The sequence below is a fragment of the Buteo buteo genome, chromosome 17 (genome assembly GCF_964188355.1).
Source record: "Buteo buteo chromosome 17, bButBut1.hap1.1, whole genome shotgun sequence".
In the NCBI taxonomy this organism is placed as follows: Eukaryota; Metazoa; Chordata; class Aves; order Accipitriformes; family Accipitridae; genus Buteo; species Buteo buteo.
Genome location: NC_134187.1, coordinates 19,607,358 through 19,629,374, shown reverse-complemented (window position 1 = coordinate 19,629,374; position 22,017 = coordinate 19,607,358). Strand labels below are relative to the sequence as shown.

At 42.1% G+C, this 22,017-nt stretch overlaps 1 protein-coding gene across 4 annotated transcripts in view; it reads left to right on the top strand.

The window, feature by feature from the left end:
* Positions 1-22,017, top strand: part of COLEC11 (collectin subfamily member 11) — a 51,702-nt gene that overhangs the window by 11,442 nt on the left and 18,243 nt on the right. For all 4 annotated transcript variants that reach the window (XM_075049201.1, XM_075049203.1, XM_075049200.1 and 1 more), the window contains 2 exons: positions 13,931-14,086; positions 19,842-19,913. In XM_075049201.1, the coding sequence (XP_074905302.1) occupies positions 13,957-14,086; positions 19,842-19,913 (202 nt within the window). In that variant the 5' untranslated portion in view covers positions 13,931-13,956. The remainder of the gene's footprint in view (positions 1-13,930; positions 14,087-19,841; positions 19,914-22,017) is intronic.

The following is a 22,017-nucleotide window of genomic DNA, read 5'->3' as shown; positions in this document are numbered from 1 at the left end:
GTATGTTACATTGAAGGCTATTTTTCTGATTACTTTTGAGTGATTTTACACTGTTTCTAAAGCTCTTATTTAGTCATCTGTATGGCTGTTGAAAAACTCTGGAACCAGAATCCTTTTGAAGTAGAAGGGCTTTTGGCAAAGTAGCTTTTTAAAGAAAAGTGTCAGTTTTCTGGGTTAGTTTAGTTCTTTTGTCAAAATATTTTGGCTGAAAACCAGAACAGTTTAGCCAAAAATATTCTCATGGTGTCTCCTGGGAAGTGTAGTTTGTGCTTTGCATTGCATTTTGCTACTGGCTGGACTTCACAGCTGAACCACGTTTCCAGTAAGGCCGGGTGGTCAGGGTCTTGCTATTTTCACTTCCCTTGGTGAGAGGAGTCTTAGGATGTATTTTGGGAAAGGTAGTCTAGTGAAAGAGGCACAGACTGAGCTTGTAAGGCATCAACTGTAGGCAAAGCCCCTAGATTACTGGTCGATAACTAGCTGGCAGCTGCTTAAAATTTGAGTGCTTCCTTCTGGTTTGCATATGAGGCACAGACTGTCCTGTCTGTGGGCCATGAGAGTAAGACCCTTCAAGAGGGTTTGATATGTCAGTAGCTCGCTTAAAGCCTTTTGATGTTTTTAGCCACACAAACACCTGTACAAGAGACAGAACATTTAAAAATGTTTCTAAGGCTTTGTTAGTGCTTCTGCAAACTTTTGAGATAAAGTGCTCCATTTTATATGTTTGGAACTGAAAGCTGCAAGGGGGTACAGCTGGATTTTAAGAGCTAGGTAAACTCTTGAGTCAAGAGGAAAACAACCTACTGGGAGCCTGAAGCTTTAGAAAGAGGTGGTATTGAAAGTCCAACAAGGTCTCATGTCACCCATCTAAGTGCCTCCTCAGAAAAATCTAGTCCTGGTGATTTGGCTATAGTTGAATAAGATCTCTTTAGAGAAGAAGAGAATGGAAGTTGGTCTGCTTGAGTTCTTCACCACTGGACCAGTCTCTTACTTGTTTATTAGGATCCAAGGATCCTTAGCTGCTGTCACTGTTTGGATGCTGCTGCCTCACAACTGTATCAGAAGATTGGTTAGGAGGTCCATAGGGTGTCCTGGAGCAATAAGACAGATGGTGAGGAGTTCTAGGGTTTACATTGATTTCCTTCTACACTGAATCATAGAATGGTTTGGGTTGGAAGGGGCCTTTAAAGGTCATCTGGTCCAGCAATAACGCATGTGAATGAAACATGGACATGAATAAACAGTTTCACAGTGCTGCAAGTTAGATGCCTGGCTCCAGACCAAGAATCTGCAATGTTTATGTGCTATATGGAGCGAATGGAGGAGAGCTAAGTGCTGAAGAAAGTGACTTGCTGCAGCCAGAAAAGTGTGTCATGGCCACAGAAGCTGTCTGGAAAATGTTTGTGGGAGAGATGCTCTGGGATTCCCTCTGCTGGATGTGGGAGTGGATGAATTCACCATCTTTAGTGCCAAGTGCCTGCAGGAACTTGAGTTCCAGAAGCTGGAACCTCGCTTTGAATGTGTGTGCCCAGTTGTCCTTCAGGCATGGAGGCTTTGCAAACTGGCTCTGAAAAAAGTTTTCTACAGTTCTCTTTGAAAAATGGACTGCTGCTACCCAGCTGTCATGCAATAATCTACTGGCTGGGAGCACTTAACTGGGGAGTGGGAGATCTGCATGCAGCTCATTGCACTGCTTCAAACGGCCACCTCCCATCTGCTGGAAAGGTGCCCTTGTTGCTAACTGACACGGTAATTTGGAATTGGGACCACTGAACACCCAAGATTGTGTCCACAGCTCCCAAGACAGTTTCTGATGTTGATACTGCTTTGATTTTTAGGAAAGAAAAAAGAGAAAGCCTAAACAGTCCAGGGAAGTCTATTCCTTTGGCATGAGCTCTCCCATAAGAAGGTAGCCTGCAAGAGAGAAGCAGCTCCCCACCATGTTTTGAAAGGGAATGACAGTGTTTTCTATTGACCTTACTGCTTACAGTGTGCTTAGAAGAGACTGAAGGAGTTTAGATGTGTTTCCTCGATGGGCATAAATGGGTAGGTGGGAGAATAGTGTCTTGTTACTCTCTTCAGGCAAGATGTTGGCCGTCTCTGCTCTGCACAGTAAGAAGAGCTTAGGCACCCAAGTAAGTCTTCTGACAAAACCACAGGCACCTCCTGCCTCTTAAGGTGGCTGGATTGTTAGGACATAGTTTTGGATGCTTTGTTCAGACTTGGGAAGAGGCCACAGAAACAGATTCAGTGGTAGCATTGCCAGTGTTCGCTTAAGCAGCTCTCATCTGGAGGTCTAGGGGTGAATAATGGGGGCAAAGGATGGGAGAGTGGAAAGAGAAACTGCTTCAACTCTGGCAGGTTTTTGAGTGGGGACCTTGAAGAATGAAGCTGTGTCTATAGCTGTGCTCAGGTTCCTGGTGTCCGTCTTTGGCCTTAAGCATGGCGCACTCTGTGATTATTTTTTTTGGTAGTGTTAGTATGATTTGCTAACTGTGGAATAAGCATAAATAATAACAAGAAGAAATCCTACAGATAACATCCTAAGATTTTCAGTTTAATTTGAGTGATTTACAGGCTTAGTTGTAGATGCCTCCAAATTCTCCTGTGATGGTGCTGATGATTTTAGCAGTTATTGAACCTTGCTGATAATAAGCATGCATTTATTCATCTTTAGTGGACTCCTTAGAAATAGTCTTTTATCCTCCAAAAGACCACAAATCAGGGGTTTATTTAGTCTCCATCTGGTCTGAATGCTGGGGCCAGTTTACTCGTTTCTGTGCTGTGAGGGCTGGACAATGAAGCTTACATGAAGCAATGCTTGGCTGGCTAAGGAACGCACTGCGCGGAGACTGAAGGGTTCATAAATCGTTCACTAAAGAAAGCATCAAAATAACTCACATCCATTTTAAAAGGCCTCACAAGCAATTCTTTCTTTAAATTAATCTGGTACACCAAAGGCTGTTGATTATATCAGAGTTAAGGGAGACAAGAAAGCATGGAAGTTTTTGTAAGGACATGATTTAATATAAGTAGGATTTTATGATTATCATCAGAGAAGGATTTATAAGAGATCATCTAATTTTGGGGAATTAAACCAAAGAGCTTTAGAAAAAATTGGTATGTGAAGGAATTGGCAATGTTAGATGGCACGGTAATTATGGCCAATCAAAATAAAAACATCAGACAAGAATGTAATGAAGGCCTAGCACAGGAAAGAGCAAAAAATGTCTTATTACATAAGAAAAGAAAAATGTCTCTCAGCAAGCTCTCTCATCAGAATGGTGTTAATGAGAAAACAGGTCTCATGGCTGTCAGGTTAGCGGAGTTATGTTCAAGAAATGTTAAGGAAACAGATACTGAGAACATGTGGCAGAGCCAGAGAAGGACTGCTTGTGCGTGCTGCAGAGACTCCAGGGTGGTGGATCTGTCAGCAGCATCCACAGATGCGTTCGCAATGTTTCTCTCCAGTTGTTTAAAACCAATGCAGAGGTGAGGTGAGATGATGTAACAAGAGCCATGTTATGAACTGCAGCTGAAAAACCTCTTTACTGGAGGTTTTCTTCTGTTGCTGTTTAATACCTTCATGTCAGAATTGCCTTTCATGTAATTGTGGAGTGCCAATATATATAGTCACTCTCCTTTCTTTTTTATGACTTGTATAAAACCTTCATGAATGCATGAATGTATAACAGTCTCTTATAATAGTTCAAAATTAATTTACAATCCTTAGACAACATACATGGCTATTTCTTTATCTCAGCTCCATTTAAATAATACTGAATGTAATCCTAAATCTTAAATCTTCAAGGGAGAATTATAGATTTTTTTCAGTGCCATCTTTCTTTTGAATTTTCAAGGGCAGTCCTTGAAAGGACAAGGCATATTTCTTCAAGGAGCATTCACAGATAATATTTGCTCATTTTGTTGAGGAAATAGCAAAGAGGGAACTGATCTTTCTAAAGAAGCCCTTGTACTTGTGACATTCTTATTAGGTAGAATGTGAGAATTTCTACCAGTTTCCAAATATCTTCATGTCTTGAGTATTATGTCTCCAGAATTATTCAGGTTGGGCTATTTAAATTTAAACTGTCTGTGACGTACGGGGAGGCAACTGTATTATCTTTGCAAGTTTTGTGAAGATAGGTAAATGGGTTATATACCAGAAGTGGTTTAAATGACCATTGATTTTTATGCAGACCATGCCCACTGCTATGTCTGCTTCCACAGTGCTATGGGTAGAATGGGAACTTAGTACACTGAAAAAGAGTGCTCTCTATAGATGCTGGGGCAGTTTTACTGTCAACTTGAAACCCTCCTATCTGAAAAGAGATCAGCGGGGCATCCCATGACTTGCAAATCCTGAATTTAGTTTCTGGATGGCGTGTCAAGCTTGTGTAAGCAATGCCAAGGGAAGTTGTTCTATCAGCTGCAACAACATGTGTGCGTCCTTTTGTGTAAAACAAATCCGTTGGCACTTGACGCCACAGTGTGTCAGGTGCTTTGTTAATGGTTCTGGTCATAATAGTTTTTACTCTGTCTTCTAAGCAACTCTATTTAAACATGTGTTTGCCCATTTAAACTTAGTTTGCATGTGATTACATTCAAATCGTTCCTTGATTTTAGGGAAGATGATGTTAAATGCTGCAACTACAGTGTTGGATGCGTGGAGTTTTTGATATATTTAGAGCTGGTTTCTCTGTACCTTTTTGGCAGCACTGAGTAACTGTGGCAAGTCTCGTTTTTGTTGTTGTTCGTTCTTCCTTTGCTTAAGTCAACCAGCAGATGCTGGGATTTCAGCCAGGGCAAGGTCAGTGTAGTCTTTAACACCTGTGAAGCCTTTTACTGGTAGCTGCATAATCAGTGCAGTAGCATTAGTTTTTGTTCCTGTAAGTGCCCTATAAATGCTGAATAGATACATATGCAGGTTCAAGTGATCACTGCTTAGCTGATGTGCAGCTTAATTTGTGCACAACTGGCCTCTAGTCATGTTGTGTGAAAGATGTGTCTGCTGCTATTGTTAGAGAATTTACTGAGTACCAAAGCAGGCAGAGATGCCAGTAGTTATCACTTACTTAACATAGCTTATTGTATTCTCTCCTAGAAAGGTACATTATTAAAATAAAAGAATCTCTCAGGGCAGTTGTTTAGATGGAAGGACTTTAATGAAAAATTCCAAAGGGAGTTGTCATCCTCAAGAATCTTTTGGTAGCAGCAGCATTGTGGTATAGGGATAAGGGAAGTAAACACCTTCAGTTTATATGATTTCAGATAAACACCCTTGTTTGCTAATTGTGTTCTACACATTCTGTCTGTTTCTTTCTGAATTCACATTTTTTTTCCAAATGAGATTGTCAAAAGCATCTCAAACCTGCATACAATCACTTGTATACTTTCTCAGGTTTTTTAAATAGCTGTAGACCAGTAAGTTGTACATAGCAAAGGATTTCAAATGCATGTGTTGTGATATATGTAAGAGCTGATCTGGGAAATGTTTTGCCACTGAAAGGTATTCTTTCAGCTGGCTTCCATTTGGCATACCTTATAAGTAGGATCATGACTATTGCCAATGATAGACTGGTTAGTGAAAGTCTGCTGTAGCATACTAGTGTAAGACTACTTTGACTTCTGAGAACTTCACTGATGTCTAGTCATCTGCAAGAATTGCGTATCTTTGTGTGTTCTTTTACTAAGTCACATCAGACCCATAGAAACCTGGGTTTTTTTCCCCTGTGTTTTGCTTCTACAACCATTTCTATGTACCATCCATATATTTTCTCTTAATCTGGGGAGCTGCTTTGGTAGGTTCCCCTTCCTTTTATCTTCTTTCCCTTATCTGCACTTGGAAAGGTGTTTCAGGACTCCAAGAGTGAAAGGGCATTCAATAGTACTATTGCTATCAAGTTCACCCTTCACTTGTCAGTGAAGATATGTGGCTGTATTTCCTGTGAGGCTTGCTTTTTGCTCTGATGCTCTTAATTTTTCTCTTGCGTTGAGGCTTGGCCGTTTTACTGGAGGTACTGTTGGTCTTTGTGTCACCAATATAACTTATATTCCTCCTTTTCCTAGGCTCCTGGGAGCTGATATGAAAGGTTCAGCATAGGATCACATGTAGAGTGTTATTTAGTCAGCCTTAGAATAAAAATAACCTTTTGTTGAAATTGCATTGACCTTGCCTCTGTTGAAATGCAAGGTTTTGATCATGCATGCTTATGTACCATGGTGTTTTGTTATATTGAGGATATCATTCCGAGAAGTATGTCCTTGTCATTTGAGGATAACACTCTTGGATCATTTCCATGACTCTTGGTGGCTTGCATGCTATTGCAAAATACCTCATGTTGTTGTATCTTCTATGGTCGGTATCTTTTGCTGGATATTATTTTCCATTGCAGCCTGGTATTTTGCCATATCTTTTCTCCTTTTAAAATGTTCCCACTCTAATTATGTGCTGGGTTTTTTCTCTGGTGAATTTAGTCCCTTTAATTCTTTCATTTATGCATCTTTCTGTTTTCTGTGTGCTGCTGGCATGTGAGGGCACAGTTTTGTAACACACTGAAGCAGCTGCCAAGGGCATTTCTTTCCCTGGCTGGCAACATTTTTCACAGGGATGATGGCCATTTTGCCCTCACCAGGAACCAAGGAACTAAATCAACTGAAAAATAACATTACAAAAAGAAGAATAGCTTTCTGCTGGCATAGCAGTCTGTGCTAGCTCATGATGGGATCGGCTGGCGGTTGGTGACGGTACAGAGAAGGGGAGGGTAATGTGTGACTGCAGCGGGAGAGCCAGGCTGCTGTTAGCCCTCCCACAGATTGGCTTAGCTAATTAGTGATGGTGGGACTCCCCCTCACCTAAGTTTGCATACCTACAAGGCCAAGCTAGTCATACTGGGCAATGAATACGTACCTCCAGAGTCAATTATCTGACCTGTTTTAGGATGAAATGAATCCCCATGCCAAGGTGCCTTTCTCTGACTTGATTACACAGGGAGCTCAGAGTCATTTTCTGTGATCACCTAAACCAGAAAGGTGAAATCCTACCCAAGGGTCTGCTTGTAACTTCTGCTAGTTTGAGATCTGGATCTAAGCAAAGTTGTCCTGATAGCTGGCATCAGGAGATGACTATTTGTACTCTGTCTTGTGGTCCACTTTTTGGGGTGTCATACTTGCAGCATTGGGAAGGACTGGGCAGCACTCAAGTGGCTTCCCTTTATTCTTACAACCTCCTTTAAATGTAGCTAATGTGTGAGAAAATGGGGGCAAAAGCTGTTTCTGCTCTGTGGTGTTTGTTCTCTTCAGTGAGAAGTAGGATGCTGGGGCAACTGAAAGCAAACCTTTCTGCCATCCACTTGCACTCTGGGATGGTGCCATCTCTCCCTCTGTCCTTTCTCTGCCACTCTTCCCTGGTCAGGCCTCTGCTTTTTCACTTTTGCTTTGTTTCTCCTGCTAGTAGCCTACATCCTATATCTCTTCTCCTGTCTTTACTCTTCCTCTAGCCTCATAAACTGCTTTGCTTAGATTTTGCCTTCTGTCTGGACATTCCTGACCTGTCCACATGTTTATACATGAGTCAATTGTGGGATATAAAAACAGAAAGGAGGGAAGAGAAGAACATTCATTTTGCCCCTTTTCAGTCTAGTGTCCTACTACTAGGCTTGAGCTGGCTTCTTCACCAGGCTTCTTACCTGCTTGCCTTCCATCCTTTAATGTGGCATGCCTGAGTGTAGTCTAATATCACCTACTGTGTCCATCCAGTGGGAGCAATTACTCCCCTGGGGAACTGGAGCTGTGGGTTCAAATCCTTTTAAGTTAAGGATGCTCCATAGCTGGTACTTACCTTCTGGATCAGTACTTGAGTGGCATTTCTGTTGTGCAGAAGACATGTGCCACTGCTGACATGTCTGGGGTGATTGGATGGGGCCTTGGCAGACCTTTCTGCCTCTTCTCTGCACCTCCAAGCATGTAGCTGCAGGACTGGGACCACCCTCCCCAGGTTAAGTTTGCCTTTTAAGCTTGTCCAGTGCCCTCAAGACAGCAACTGCCAGGCCCACCTGGAAAACTTCTAAGTGCCTGGAGGGCGAGAACATGTTGGAAAGCATAAGTTAGTTGAATGGGCACTAAATGCTTAAATACAGCACAAATATCCCAACTTCTGCAGCCAGTCCTAAGCCTCTGTGGGATGTTGGAGGGCTGAAAAGCGATGCCTTAAAGCTTCAGAAATAAGATGACAAATACATATATAAATAATGTATTTACTCATGTAGACAAATGTACCTGGCAGTATTTTCCACTTCAATCACTGATTCTTGGTGAATCCTTGGTGGTTTAGTTCCTACAGATAGGTGTGTGGGCATAGCATCAGGTTCTCATGTGGATGCTTTATAGGAATGGGACTGAACTGAGATAATGTAGACACAGGCTTTAGAAGAACTGATGCCTGTATTTGAATTCTGTTTTTTTTTTTTTTTTTATTTTGGGGTGGTTAAGAATACTGAAAATTTGATCTGACATATGTCAAGGATGGCATCCAAAATCACAAACTATTTCTGTAAATTACAGCTGCAAATAAGGCTATGGCAGAGATCTTGTCATCTAATAGGGACTTTGATTAAAACATTGTGGGAGGAATTTTCTTTAGCATTTCTAGTTATCTCTGACAGATACACAGACAAACATAAAATTCTACTTGTGTGTTACTCTCTACCATCTAAAAAACCATACAGAGCTATTGTGAGAGATTTGGCACTCAGGGCAAGAAATCACATGGGTCCCATCTCCCTCTTGTTACAGGTTTTGAAAATGTACTTACCCCCTTCTGGCACTATTTTCATCTCACCCTTGCTGAAGCTCTGATTTTATATTTTCAGTGCAGATGACAGTAAGTTAATTCTGACAGACTCATTGACTTCAGCAGAACTACATCAGAAAGAAATTTTTTCTCAATTTTTAAAAACATTCTTTTCGATGAAAAGTGAGGCTACTATTCCTACATATGACAAGGGCACCTACGTTGTACAGTCAGAACTAATAGTCCCTTACACCTCACAAACATCGGCTGAGGAAATAGCTCTATTGAGCCAGAATTAAGTGTACTTTGGGGAGTAACCAATGACTTCCTATCAGTTAGGCTTTGAGGTAATGTAAGCTTCCCATCAGCTTAGACTCACTCTTTTGTCCTCTGCAGCAAACCTTGCTGTTCTTCAGCATCATCAGGACCTGAAATGTGTTATGTTTCTGCTTTATGCTACTCCATGCTCCATAGATTTCACAGAGGCTTCGTAGTCACGGCAGTTACGGTCCTCATTTTTGCAATTCTTTGGTATTAGCATTTTGGGATTTTTTTTTAATCTTTCAAGCCCATTGCATTAACCTTTAAATCAACATATACAATTTAACTTCAGAGCATTGCAGTGTTATGAAAATGATCACCCATCGTTTAAGCAGCTTTATCCTTGATTCTGATTTTTATATTCCAGCTAAATGGTGAACTCTTGATTACTCGAGGTAATGCACGAGGGAGCTGGGAGGACAAATGAGAAAAAGCTTAGATGAAGTAAAAGCATAGCTACACAAAACATCCGTAGGTTAGGATGATCAGCAAGGCTGTAATGGAGAAAGAAGAGGTCAGCGACACAGGTTTCATCTCCAGCATGGAAGACATCTTCTCCAGGGAATGATCCTCAGGCCAAGGGGTGAAAAGCAGCTTGCCTGCACAGTGCCAGAGGCTTGTCCCTTCTGCCTCTCCCTGCTTCCCTCAGAAACATACCTGTGATCTGCGCTGGGCCCTGGTGTTACCCTTCTAGACCTGGGACTTCATAACTTTTTTGGTTTTGGCTTTTATCTGTTCAAAATGTTTGAAATAGCATTGAGGTCTGTGTCACAGCCTGACAGCCTGGCATTTCATTGCCGTGATTTTATGGGCACGTGTCACATCCATTAGGATGCGGCTAGGGCCTGCTGGGGTGTCTGAGGATACGCAGGCTGCCAGCTACTTCTGGGAGGTGTTGGGATGTGGATGACGAGGACTTGAAAAGTCCGGGGAGTGAAAACTGTTGAAAGCTGTTGATGTGTCTGTAGTGCTGACTCAAACCTGCCTGGGAAAAGCACCCACCAACTGTGGCTGTGGCTCTGCAAATTTGTGTGCCTTTCTGTACCAGGAATGCACTCAATTCTGAATATAGATAATTTGGCTTATATCCCTGAGAATGAAGTATAGTTTTAAAAATAATAAAAAAAATCATAATAAGAGTGAAAGCAATTTAGTAATAGTGAAATAAAAACAGCTCAAAGAGGAGTCCTGTAGGATTATACAGAGGATTACAGCCACTCTGTAGCTGTTGGCTGCCTAAGCATTAATGCCAGCAAGCATCATTTTCCTTCTGCGTTTCTCAGCCGTTTGGATTCAACTAGTCACATCATCTGTGTTGCTGCTTCTAGGTCCAAAATAAGTTGCAGTAAGCCACTGGCCCTTGCAGAGCAGCTGCTGGCAGATACAGGGTCTTCACGCAAGAGGCGTTCGCTGGCCAAAGTGATCTCCAAGCTTTCCATCCACAGCTGGGGAGGGGAGCGCGGGAGCTCAAGGAGTGCTGGGTGCCAGCTGGCCTGGCCAGTCCTGCAGCAGTTTTGAGCGAGCCTGTGGTGCCTTGGGGATCCTCCGATGACCTCTCAAGGATTTGTCACTTGAAGCCTGGCTTAATAAATCTCTTTTCTCTTGGCAACTGAGGCAGATTCCCTAAAGCTGACAGGTCTCAAAAGTTGTTTTGAAATTATTGTGCTGTTTGCATTGGTATGTTTCCATTACTAATAGGAATAGAGGCATTTTGCTAATTTTTTTTTTTAAAGGAAAGGCCGTGTAAATGCTGCTTTTTCCTTGTCCTCACATTTTTTTTTCACAGCTTTCAGCTTATGCTGATTTAATGGCCGCCATTGTAAGTGCTGCAAATTTGACTCCTGACCCCTGCATAGACAGTGAGAAAATACTTACACTTTTGCAAGTGCTTAACTTCTCTAGGCTTCTCTCTGGCATTGGTTTTACCAATGCTGAGGAGACTCCAAATACCAGGGCTAAGATAGTGTTTGAAAAAAATAGGCTGGTGCCTTTTTCTGAGGACCAATTTCAGTGGGATTTAGTTTTCTAAATGCCTTTATGAATCTGAGTCTGAAAGGGCTTGAAGGTAGGTCAGAAAGGCAAGGAATTTTCCAGGATTTTAAAATGAAAGGTACTGCTGTAGCACATATCTGGAGATCAAATGCTTATTTCAATCATATAACACAATTTTAGCTGCGGAAGAGAAGGTTCCTTTTTGAAGCAGAAAAGGTGGAGAAAGTGATATCCAAAGTGCTTTTGGTTTGATTTCTACTACTACTGTGTCCCTTTATGGCAGCTGCAGACTCTATAAAGTATTTAATTTGCAACCTCTTCAGAGATTTCCTCTGTTAGTGGCTCTTCTGAGACTAAGGTAATTTCCCGAGTATTCATATAGGTCCAGGTGTTGTGACCTGACTGACACTAGGAAGCTCCATTTTCTAGACGGTCCATTTTCTCTGCAAGTTGAACTATCATGAAGTAGGATGAGGTGTATCCCCTGTGTCTCTGAGGCTTGTAAGCCCTGCAGCAGCAGCAGGCAGTGGGGAATGTGATGAAGCTTTGTTGGAGGTTTTGTTTTTCCCAGAAAATCCTTCATGTCTGGCTGCTGAGCAGAGCCACCAAGCAGCCCTGACAGTTCTCATCTCATCTCTGAGCTGTGTAGGAGTTTGCAAAGGCAGATTAATATTTAACATACCTGGAAGCTTTGATCTTTCAGTTGTAGTCTGGATACATCTAAAACCTCATAAAATGCAACCAGAGGAGGTGATGCTGCCTTTTTAGTCACTAATGCAGAGACTGAAGCACCCTCCTAATTTCAATTCCTTCTTCTGTCTCAGGCCATTTAATTCCCCTCTCTGACTCATCTGTCGAGAATCCTTATCACCGGCCTGCTGGGTGCTCATGCTGAAACTGCCTAATTTCCAGGCTTTCAGCTGTGTATCTGAATCACTTGGCTTGAAAGCCTCTGTCTTATCTTCTTGTGGATCCTGAAGTGCCCGCGCTACAAAGAAGAGGTGGGATGCCCTGCCCAGGCTGTCCTGCAGGCTGGTGGCTGGGTGCTCTCCTGGGCTGTGTGGTGGGAGCTGCAGGCGAAGGCAGGCAGGACTCCAGTGCCCTGTTTGCTCAGCCCACAGAGCACCCATGTGGCTGTCATCCAGGGTGATCCCACTCCCTGTCCCTCAGAGGTGGCCACTGCTGAGGGTTAAACGCCTACATTAAACATTAAATGTCTGGAAGAGACTTCCAGGCACGAGTCTCTGCCATGTCCTCCTGACTGGGTGAGGCAGCAACTTGCTGCTTTCCCATGTAGAGAGTGTTGGTCCCTAACTTGGCATTGCGAAGCCTGTTCTTGCCATGGACCCTCTCACTTTCCACTCTACAAGCACCAAGATTGGCCCTAAAAAGCCTTTGAAGGGAAGATCTGCAGAAACACCGTTCTCTGCAACCTTTTCTCTTGGTTAGTTTTTGTTGCTCCCTCTTTTGCTTGCTGACTGTTGTGAATCAAGAACTTGGCAAAAAGAGGCAGCACCATCCACTGCAGATACTGTGAGCTCCTCTAGGCCACAAAGTACACCAAGATGCAGTGCCTTGTACACTGGGGTTAGGAATCTCCTTTTGGGGAGGTGTGGCCAGATTCAAGGGCAGTCTGCTGCCTTCTTGCTCCATCCCTTAAGTTTTGGTATCTGTTCCACCAGTTCATTCTCACCCTGAAGCTCCTTATTATCCTGTCTCTGCTGAAGGGCTGTTATGCCATCAGGCCATCCCCCAGATAACAGATCCACCCTCCTAGACCCCCAGCATGTTGAGACACACAGACCCGTGTACTGGCCCCACACCTGTGCCTAATCCTACCTGGCCTATTTTTGAAGAGAATCAGGGAGTGGAGAGTAATATAGGCAATCTTCTTGCTCTAGATGTGAAATGCACATGTCTGTATTGTGGCTATAAAAGATGATATACAGGTACTTTCTCTTGAAACCCTGATATGACTTTCAGCTTGTGTGTGTAGTACAGAACCTTGGTGAAAGAAGGACTGGAAAAACATATCAGAAGGACATAAATAACACTTTTGTCAAAGTGTCAGACCCCTTAAATATTGGCTTTTGATGGTCCTTTCACACAAACTCAATTTCTGTACTGTTGTTTTCTGAGAGACCTCTTCACAGCTGAATACCAGGCAAGCCATTTCACTTGTAGGCTTAAACAAGGGTATGTTTCAGAGGTGAATCTTTTCAGGATTTATTGAAGACTGATGTAACTTTATTGCACGATATAGTGGAATACTATCTGCCTTCCACCCTCAATGAGTTACATGAGGGCTATTGTATCAGACAATTTGCTGGGCACAATTTCAGTGCTCAGGTGGATGCGAAGTGAAATTTCAGGCCTTTAGGTTGGTCTTATTGTCTACTGAATTGCCTCTTTAGAGCAGTATGTACTCTTTTTAAGTGGCAACTTACTACTAACATCTTTCAGTGCAAGCCCATGTACTGTATTTTCTCCTTTGACCTTTCCAGATCCCTGCCTCCAATGAGCAATCGTGAACACAGAATTGCTTATTATTAGCATTACTTAATCTCCTACTTCTTCACTAAATTTCTTCTGAGCTTTATCTTACCCTGTCTAACACTAAAACAAGCTGCTGAATGTGCTGCTGCATGTTTCATGTATGTCTGTGGAACATACAACCTGCTTGGAGGACCTGCACATCTTCTTCTCATGCTGTGTGGGTTATGGCATGCAAAAATATATTGTATTTGTAGTAGGATGCTGCATATGTTCAGAAACTGTTGAAAGTCTTTGGAATTCTTATAACTGTTTATTCATTCTTTTGTTTAGGAGTCAGTGACCTGTAAGTGCTCATTATGAAGAGAGATCTGGTTTTCTTGGTGACTCTAATTAGCCTTGCCTTCCTGTCACTGCTAAGGTCTGGATATCCTCAACATATTGCAGAGGAGTCCTGCTCTGTTCAAATTCTTGTTCCAGGCCTCAAAGGTAATGTGGAAGCCTACTGCATCATTCAAATACTAATCCTTTCTTTCTAACAGGCTCATTTGCACCACTGACAGTTTCTAACAGAGACAAAGAAGGTGCCTTTGGCACCTTTGTCCTCTTATTTGTCCCATTTGTAGCCTCCTTAAAAATTACGTTTTAAGGTCCATAAGATGAACTTAAGTCTGTTAAAATAAACATGGTTCAGAGAAAGCATGCCAAAGTTTCCCAGACTTGCTCCTGATCAGTAGGGCTTGTTACTCTGATACGCTGCCTGGTTGCTTTCTCTGTGTTTATACTTGGGAGTGGTGCACATACCCAAAGACCGTAAAACCAGGCCCTGCTTTATACCTGGAGAGGTTTTCATTGCCATTTTGCAATGTAATGGGAAGTATTTTGTATTTTCTAGTCTTATGTTTGTGTTCCCTTGATTTTTTTAAATGCTTAAGTGCCTTTTAAAAGACATAAAAAATTAGTTAGGTTTTTAGCATTTCTATAGTTTCTGTGGACAAAAGCAACATTTTTACAAAATATGCCCCCAAACTATTGCCCAAAAAAGGTGGCATAATAAATTATTGATCTGTTTGTAGAAAAAAAATGTACCTTAGATAGGAAATCAACAACTGGGAAGAATTAGCATTTTAAAGCAACAGCATCTATTATGGTGTGAAATCCCAGCCCTGTTTAGTCAGTAACAATAATCTCCATTATGGAGGCTATGGTATCTCTACCGGAGTGTAACACCTGTGAGAATGGGGAAATACTTGTTAACTAAGGACAAAAAAAAACATGAAAACTACCAGTTTATCATTAACAACAACAACAAAACCCGCATTTTTTAAGAACTGCACAACTAACCTTCCAGGTTTTTACGCATTTTAGTATCACTAAACTCACCTAACAATATTGATGCCACTAATGTTATCTAGTACAAACTTGGGCTTTACCCAGTTGCCTGAGGACCATAGCATGGACTGCAGGTGCTGTCTGTGCTGCTTAATTGATTGGTGAGTGCAAGGCTCAGTTCTGTCCTGCAATTGTTCATAGAGTTAAATTGCAAGCACAGCCTGGCTACAGGTTTGGCTGTGGTGTAAGCTGCCCTCTCCAGACATTGCCCAGTTTGGATGTGGCTGCCCTGCGCTTGGAAGCAAGAGAATTGGGCTGTAGGGATGTGGGTTGTGCTTTGCCAATTGGCTTTAGGGCCAAAAAACTCTCCTGGTGGGTTTTTTTTTTTATTGTAGATGCAGCTTTGGATGCCTGAACTGAACCAAAATCTATATTTTTTGATTTTACTTCAGTAAGTGGCTTCTGAAGTCTTAATAATATTTATACCTTCTGCAGATGTTCTAGTTAGAAAGAACAACAGTATATCCAGGTCTTCTGAGGTTTGATTAAGTCTTGAGTAAAGTTATTTCATTTGTTTGATATATTTGCTGTGAAATAGGCATAAGATAGTGCTGTTGGTGTGATTCACAGAGAAGAACACAACCTACGTAAATATATGTTGTCTAAAGTTACATGGAAGATTGGTCAAAGGGTCAGACTCCACAGCACTGGGGACTGAAGCTTTGAAATGGTTTTTCATTTCAAAGAAGTTGACAGGCTTTGACAAGTTTTGCAACTTCTTTGCCTTAGTTTCCTTATTTATGTAATCAGTCAAAATTAACATCTGCAATTACCATTTTTATGTGAGGACCATTATTATTATTATTATATGCAGCAGTGTTTTTTAAAACGTATAAACAGTGCAGGACCCTGGCCCTTTGTCAGAAGGCAATACTGAGCCAGGAAACAACAGAGAAGCCTGAAAACCATCATGTGTTAATGATTTCACTCTACTTCATGAGATGTAAGCCTTGCAAAAGTGAGAGAGATTGATGTACAAATTCAGTGAAGCACAAAATGGTCTGATACAGCCCTAGTTAATGTGAAATCCCTAAAAAGCGATCAATGCTCCAGCTATGCTGTCAGGGGGACTGCTCAGAGAATTGGTAATGAGATACTGCTGTCCCCCACTGGCACAACTCCAACCCATTTCGGTGGCCAAGGCTCCCTTTAAACTGAACATACACGTGGCCGTGTGCCCAAATTTCGGCTCCCACACAGTTGGATTGGCTCACTGCGGCTTTTAGATCTGCCCCATCTCCTCCTCTGCTGGGCTGCTGGCAACACCTCCAATGATGGAGGAGCAGAGCCCCACACTGTTACTGTGCATGAGCCTGTCGGGATTTGGGAAAAATAGGTACAGGGGAGAAGGGGAAGAAAAGAGGGAGACCATGGGATGTGTGAAAGGGAAAAAATAGGAGGAGAAGGGTTAAGCCTAAGAGGTGGTGCAGAAAGTGGAGCCCAAATGGGGTGGTGAAGGAAAAAAGCACCAGGGAAAAGTACCCAAGGGTGTGGGAGCGTAATGGAGAAATGTTAGAAGAACAGGAGGAGATAAAGGGAAAAGAGAAAAGAAGGGCACAAAGAATGAGACTGATTGGAGAGACTGGAAACTAAAATAAAAAAAAAAAAAGAAAAAGGAAAAAAAAAACCAAGAAAATGACAGAAAGCCAATTAGGACCCCACAAAATAAAAGGGAGAATCGGAAGCGGGATGAGATGAGAATGAAGGTGGAAATGAAAGATGAAGAAAGCTAGTAAAGATACCAAGAATAGAAAAAAGCACAAATGAGTTTAAGGTCAGCCGCATAGGTCTTAGGGACTGATTTTCTTTTTTTTTCTTTTTATAACCTCAACAGTATAAAAGAGTAAGATGAAATGTGGAAGGGAAAAACACAGTGGCTCTGACAATCCAGACAGCAGACTGATCCCTGTTTTAGAAAGACGACAATATTAATAATGGGAAAAGTGTGTTGTGTGTGAAGAAGGGATGGATGATGAAGCCTCACTATATTGCTCACTCGTATTTTTGCCTAAAGTTTGGTTCCTTTTGATAGGCACATGAGATTGAAGTGACTACTATTGTGGAGAAAAAAATAACATGGAACAATCCTTCAAAGCTTAAATTGTTTGCCGCCTTGTTTTGTCTCCCTTCTAGAATCTAAAGCAGGAATTGTCTTAGTAGTCTCAATGGCATACGATCCATACACTAGTTAATGCTATGTAAATAAAATAAAACCAATTTTTTTACACCCACACTTGATGTGTCTACTCACACAGGGAGTACAAGTAATGGAAGAACGTTATCACCAGCCAAGGAATGATTGATAGCTCAAGTAGTTAATATTTGGTGTGCTATTTTCATTATGGTAGATGGTACAGCTCAAGGCAGGCAGGATGCAAACATAGAGACAAATTCTGTCCCAAAGAATTCAGAAAAGGAGGCAAATTGACAGCAATGGTAAGATATATCATCTGAATTATGAAAGATCTCTCTCAGTGATGATGAGGGAAGCAGCCTGTAGCAATGTCAGGGTTGTGCCTGATACTTGTGATCCTGCTGTACCTCAGTTCGGTACCAGGTCTAAATTTCTTTTGGGGATGTGGAGCATCACAATGCTGCGGAGCACTGCTTGCCCCAGCCGCGTGGGCAAGAGCTGCACTGTGCTGAGGAAGAAGGTACCCTTCCATGCAGTAAGGCTGGAGCAGAGAGCCATCCGGGAAGGGATGGAGAGGAGATGGAGCAGGAGGTATGACTGCAAAGAGACGGTGGCTGGCGGAGGAGGCCATGCCAGAGCAGCTGGGTAGGGACCAGAGTGCACTGATCCCAACCTCCTGCTCTGAAGTGTCTGGGTGTAACGTGCAGCACAGGGGCTGGACACCAGAAGGGGGGTGCAGAGGTGTCTTTCTCTTAGTTCATTTGTTTGGTTTTTTTCCTAATTCAGGAATCAAAAGTTAAAAGTTAGTGTTAATTGGTGATAAATTAAATTGATTGAAATTCCTTGACAGAAAACTGTTTTCTTGCCCATGACACCTGCACAGTCTTTGCTTCCTCAGCTTGCACAATGCTCAGGGCACATACAGCAAAAGTAGAGACTTAAATACAGCAAAGCTGAACTGGACCACTGATCAGTCCTTCTTGGCCAAGGTCTTGCTGCTTAAAACAGCTGATAACAAAAAATGCAGAGTGGTCTGTAGCTGGGCCTGTAATAGGGTAATCTTCTCCCAGGGAATGTTTCTCAGACACCCCCACTAAGGAATGCAGTGTCATCTTATTACAGGAATAAATGCAGGCAAGTGTAATGGCCTGAAGCAAGAGTGATCTATTTTACTGATCCCTAATGCACAGCTTTCACTCTGAAGAACGTGTAGAGCAATAGGCTGTAATAGCCTGCTCTCAGCCTCCAGAGAGCAGGGAAAAGTCATTGTCAGGATTTATCTTTGGGAAGCAAAGAACTCATAACCAGCCCTGAGGGGCGAAAGGCAATCATACAAAGCCTATTGGTTACCTGATAATAAAAATGTGACGTTCGCAAATGTGCCAAATAATAGCCTGTTTCATACTAACAATATTATTCACTGGGGATTATTTGAAGTTTGTCCTCATTAAGGTCAGAGAATGGCCTATTTTTGCATGTCTGAAGGCAGGGAAGGTGGTCTGGAGTCTGCTGGCAGCCTGAAGAAGGAAAATATAACAGATGGAGGGGCGAGTTCAGCTCACAGCCACCTATGTCTACAATAAGGAGAGAGAGCTGGCGGCTGCATATTTGAAACATGCCATGTTGTGGCTTGTTTTTACATGTAATCTCTATGGTCTCTCTCTGAACCACAGCTGCCAGCTATGCAAGAGAGCAGAGTTTGAGGAGTGCATGGTAACTGTTGACTTTCCTGCTATGGTGTTCTCTTCAGCTTCCTGGAGAGCAGCTAATGCTCACTCTCCTCTGTAGAAATACAGCACTGGAGCATCAGGTGTGCTGTGCTAGCTCTGGCTTTTAGATCCTGGCGTTTTCTTTTCTGTGGAAGCCATAGAACTTTCTTCTCCTTCATATAAATCTTTTTTGTAAAGGAGGCTATGTAAATCGTTCTTTAAACTTCTATTTGTTTAAGAGATTTTAATTTTATGTCAATGGCAAACTATAAGAGTAGTACAGTAGTAGGGGGGAAACAAGCTAAGCATCCCTAAATTTCCAATGAAAGGCACAAGGGAGGCAAACGTTTACAGAAACTGATGTTTAAATATGCTGAATAAAATAATGTGCCATGAGCCATGTGTAAGTAAGTACAATGCACAGTGGTTCATACCACAGAGATTAAAAGGCACTGTATATAAATGAGAATATGGATTAGGAGGTGCTCTTTCATGCTTAAAAATAATGCTGTAAATGACAGATGTAGCAATGCTTTCCAATTGGCCTCTGTAAATTGCATAAACTTTTTTCTTTTTCTTTTTTAATTTGAGATTATAGTTTAAGCCATTTTCACTTGAGACTTAAGCATGTCCTTAGCAGATACTCAGGAAGTGTTTAGTGAACACAGGCCCAGAAGTTTATGTGCTAAATTGGGGCCTAATTCTGAAGCTTCTCCTTAAGTGAATCGTGCTGTTGGGCTTTTTGGAGGTTGATGATATGAGTAACATCCACAAAACTAGACCTATTGTATGGGACTTCAGTAATATATGTCTAAGTCAACTGCAGGAAACTCTATTCTCCACACATCAAGTAAAGCTGTTAAGTCAGATTGCATCTGCTTTTATTTTTTCCTCTCTTGTTACAGTAGGTTTTTATTTTCATTGGGGAGAATGGCACTCTTGTCACTGCCACCAACGGAAAATAGTCCTGGTTTAATATGATTCTTCTTGTTTCCTTTTGTATCAACAGGAGAGGCTGGAGAAAAGGGGGAGAAAGGTGCTCCAGGTCGTCCAGGCAGAGTTGGGCCTCCGGGAGAGAAAGGTAACTTTGTTAAAGAAGATGTTTTGAAAGTCATTCCTCGCCAAATGCTGCCTTTTCTTGTGAGGCGATGATGATGGGGCTCCTCTCTCCTTTTGCTGGGTGACTAAATCATCCTTGGGCATTTTCCTGTACCTTTGTTGTGGTTTAACCCCAGCCGGCAACTAAGGCCCACCCAGCCACTCGCTCACTCCCCGCTGGTGGGAGGGGGGACAATTGGAGGGGTAAAACTGAGAAAACTTGTGAGTTGAGGTAAAGACAGTTTAATAGGTAAAGCAAAAGCTGCACATGCAAGCAAAGCAAAACCAGAAATTCATTCACCACTTCCCATGGGCAGGCAGGTGTTCAGCCATCTCCAGGAAAGCAGGGCTCCATCCTAACAGTTACTTGGGAAGACAAACGCCATCACTCCAAATGTCCCCCCTTCCTTCTTCCCCCAGCTTTATATGCTGAGCATGACGTCATACGGTGTGGGATACCCCTTGGGTCAGTCGGGGTCAGCTGTCCCGGCTGTGTCCCCTCCCAACTCCTTGTGCCCCCCCAGCCTACGCACTGGTGGGGTGGGGTGAGAGGCAGAAAAGGCCTTGGCTCTGTGTAAGCACTGCTCAGCAGTAATGAAAATATCCCTGTGTTATCAACACTGTTTTGGTCACAAATCGAAAATATAACACCCTACCAGCTACTATGAAGAAAATTAACTCTATCCAAGCCAAAACCAGTACAACTGTGTGTACTCATTGGTAGACTGACTATTGCTTTCTGGTAAAAAAGGTTCATTTTGGAAAAAAAATAATTCCTGCTTTTGAAAAAGGTCTCTGTGAAGAAAGGCATCGTAATGTCTTCTTCATAATTTGCTTTCTGCAAATGAAGACCTCACATTAGATCAGAAAGAAAAATCATGAGGCTCAGTTTTCTTGTTTCCTTTTGTTTGTAAATGTGAACACTCACAATACTTTAATTAAAACCATGAAGGCAATAAGCCATAATAGGCAGAAATGGTAATGAATGATTCCACATTTTTTGGATCACAGTTCAGTAATATTTATCAAAAGATGATGGCAGCACTGTTTGCATTGTAGTTCAAAAATATTTGGAGCTCTTGAGAGGAATGGTGCTCAATAGTATTCAGTTATACAGCTGAGAGAAACGTGACATTTCTGTCTTGCAGGAAATTCTGTCTTCACATTTGTTTTTCTCCTGAAGCAAGGAGGAAGTTTGACCTTCATAAGTTTTCCAGGAGATGCACATTCTGAAAAATTCACATTTGGAGTAGTCAAAACCTTTTCTTTCAATATTGAAATTAAACATGTGACACTCTTGTCATCAGAATGATGGAGTGAGTTAGTTTTTACTGAACTGAATTTACAAGCTTACATTCAAAGCAGTCACAGTGGTAATTTATACTTCCTTATGATGATGCGTGATCTGTTATGTAGTTCTTTTGGGCAATTACAGGAGTCTGATACCTGCAGTTTTCCCTGGGACCAAAATCCATAGCTAGAGCTCTTCCCCCTACAATGCATTGAAAAATTTATACCTCCCATGAGGGGTGTGTGTGTTCAGTCAGTGTATTTCCCTTATGGAGATGTACCTTTCAAGGACGACTCTTAGAAAAAAATACCGGAGACTAAAATTTCAACTCTTGCAAGGTAATGCAGCATGAAGAGAAGTTAAAGTACCACAGAATAATTTAGGTTAAAAGGTCATAAAGAGCTCATCTAGTCCAATCTCCTGCTTAAAACATGGCAGACTTCAACTTTGATGAGGTTGCTCAGGGTCTTGTCCTGTAGACTTTTGAAAATCTCTGAGGATGGAGATTCCACATCCTTTTTTATCTGTCTGTTCATCAGTGTCATCATGAAAAGCCTTTTCCTTAGGGCCGACTGAAATTTTTCTTGTTGTAACTTGCGATTGTTGCCTCTTGTCCTTTCGCTGTGTGTCTCTGAGAAGAGAAGGCTGCATCTCCTGTACAAACCACTTGTAGGTAGTAGACGACTGCAATTAGGTCCCCCCTTATGTTTCTCTACTCTATGCTAAATAAAACCATCTTCCTCAGCTGGACTCCAGTTTGCTTCTCTTGTATGAGGGCCCAAAATTTCCTGTGTCC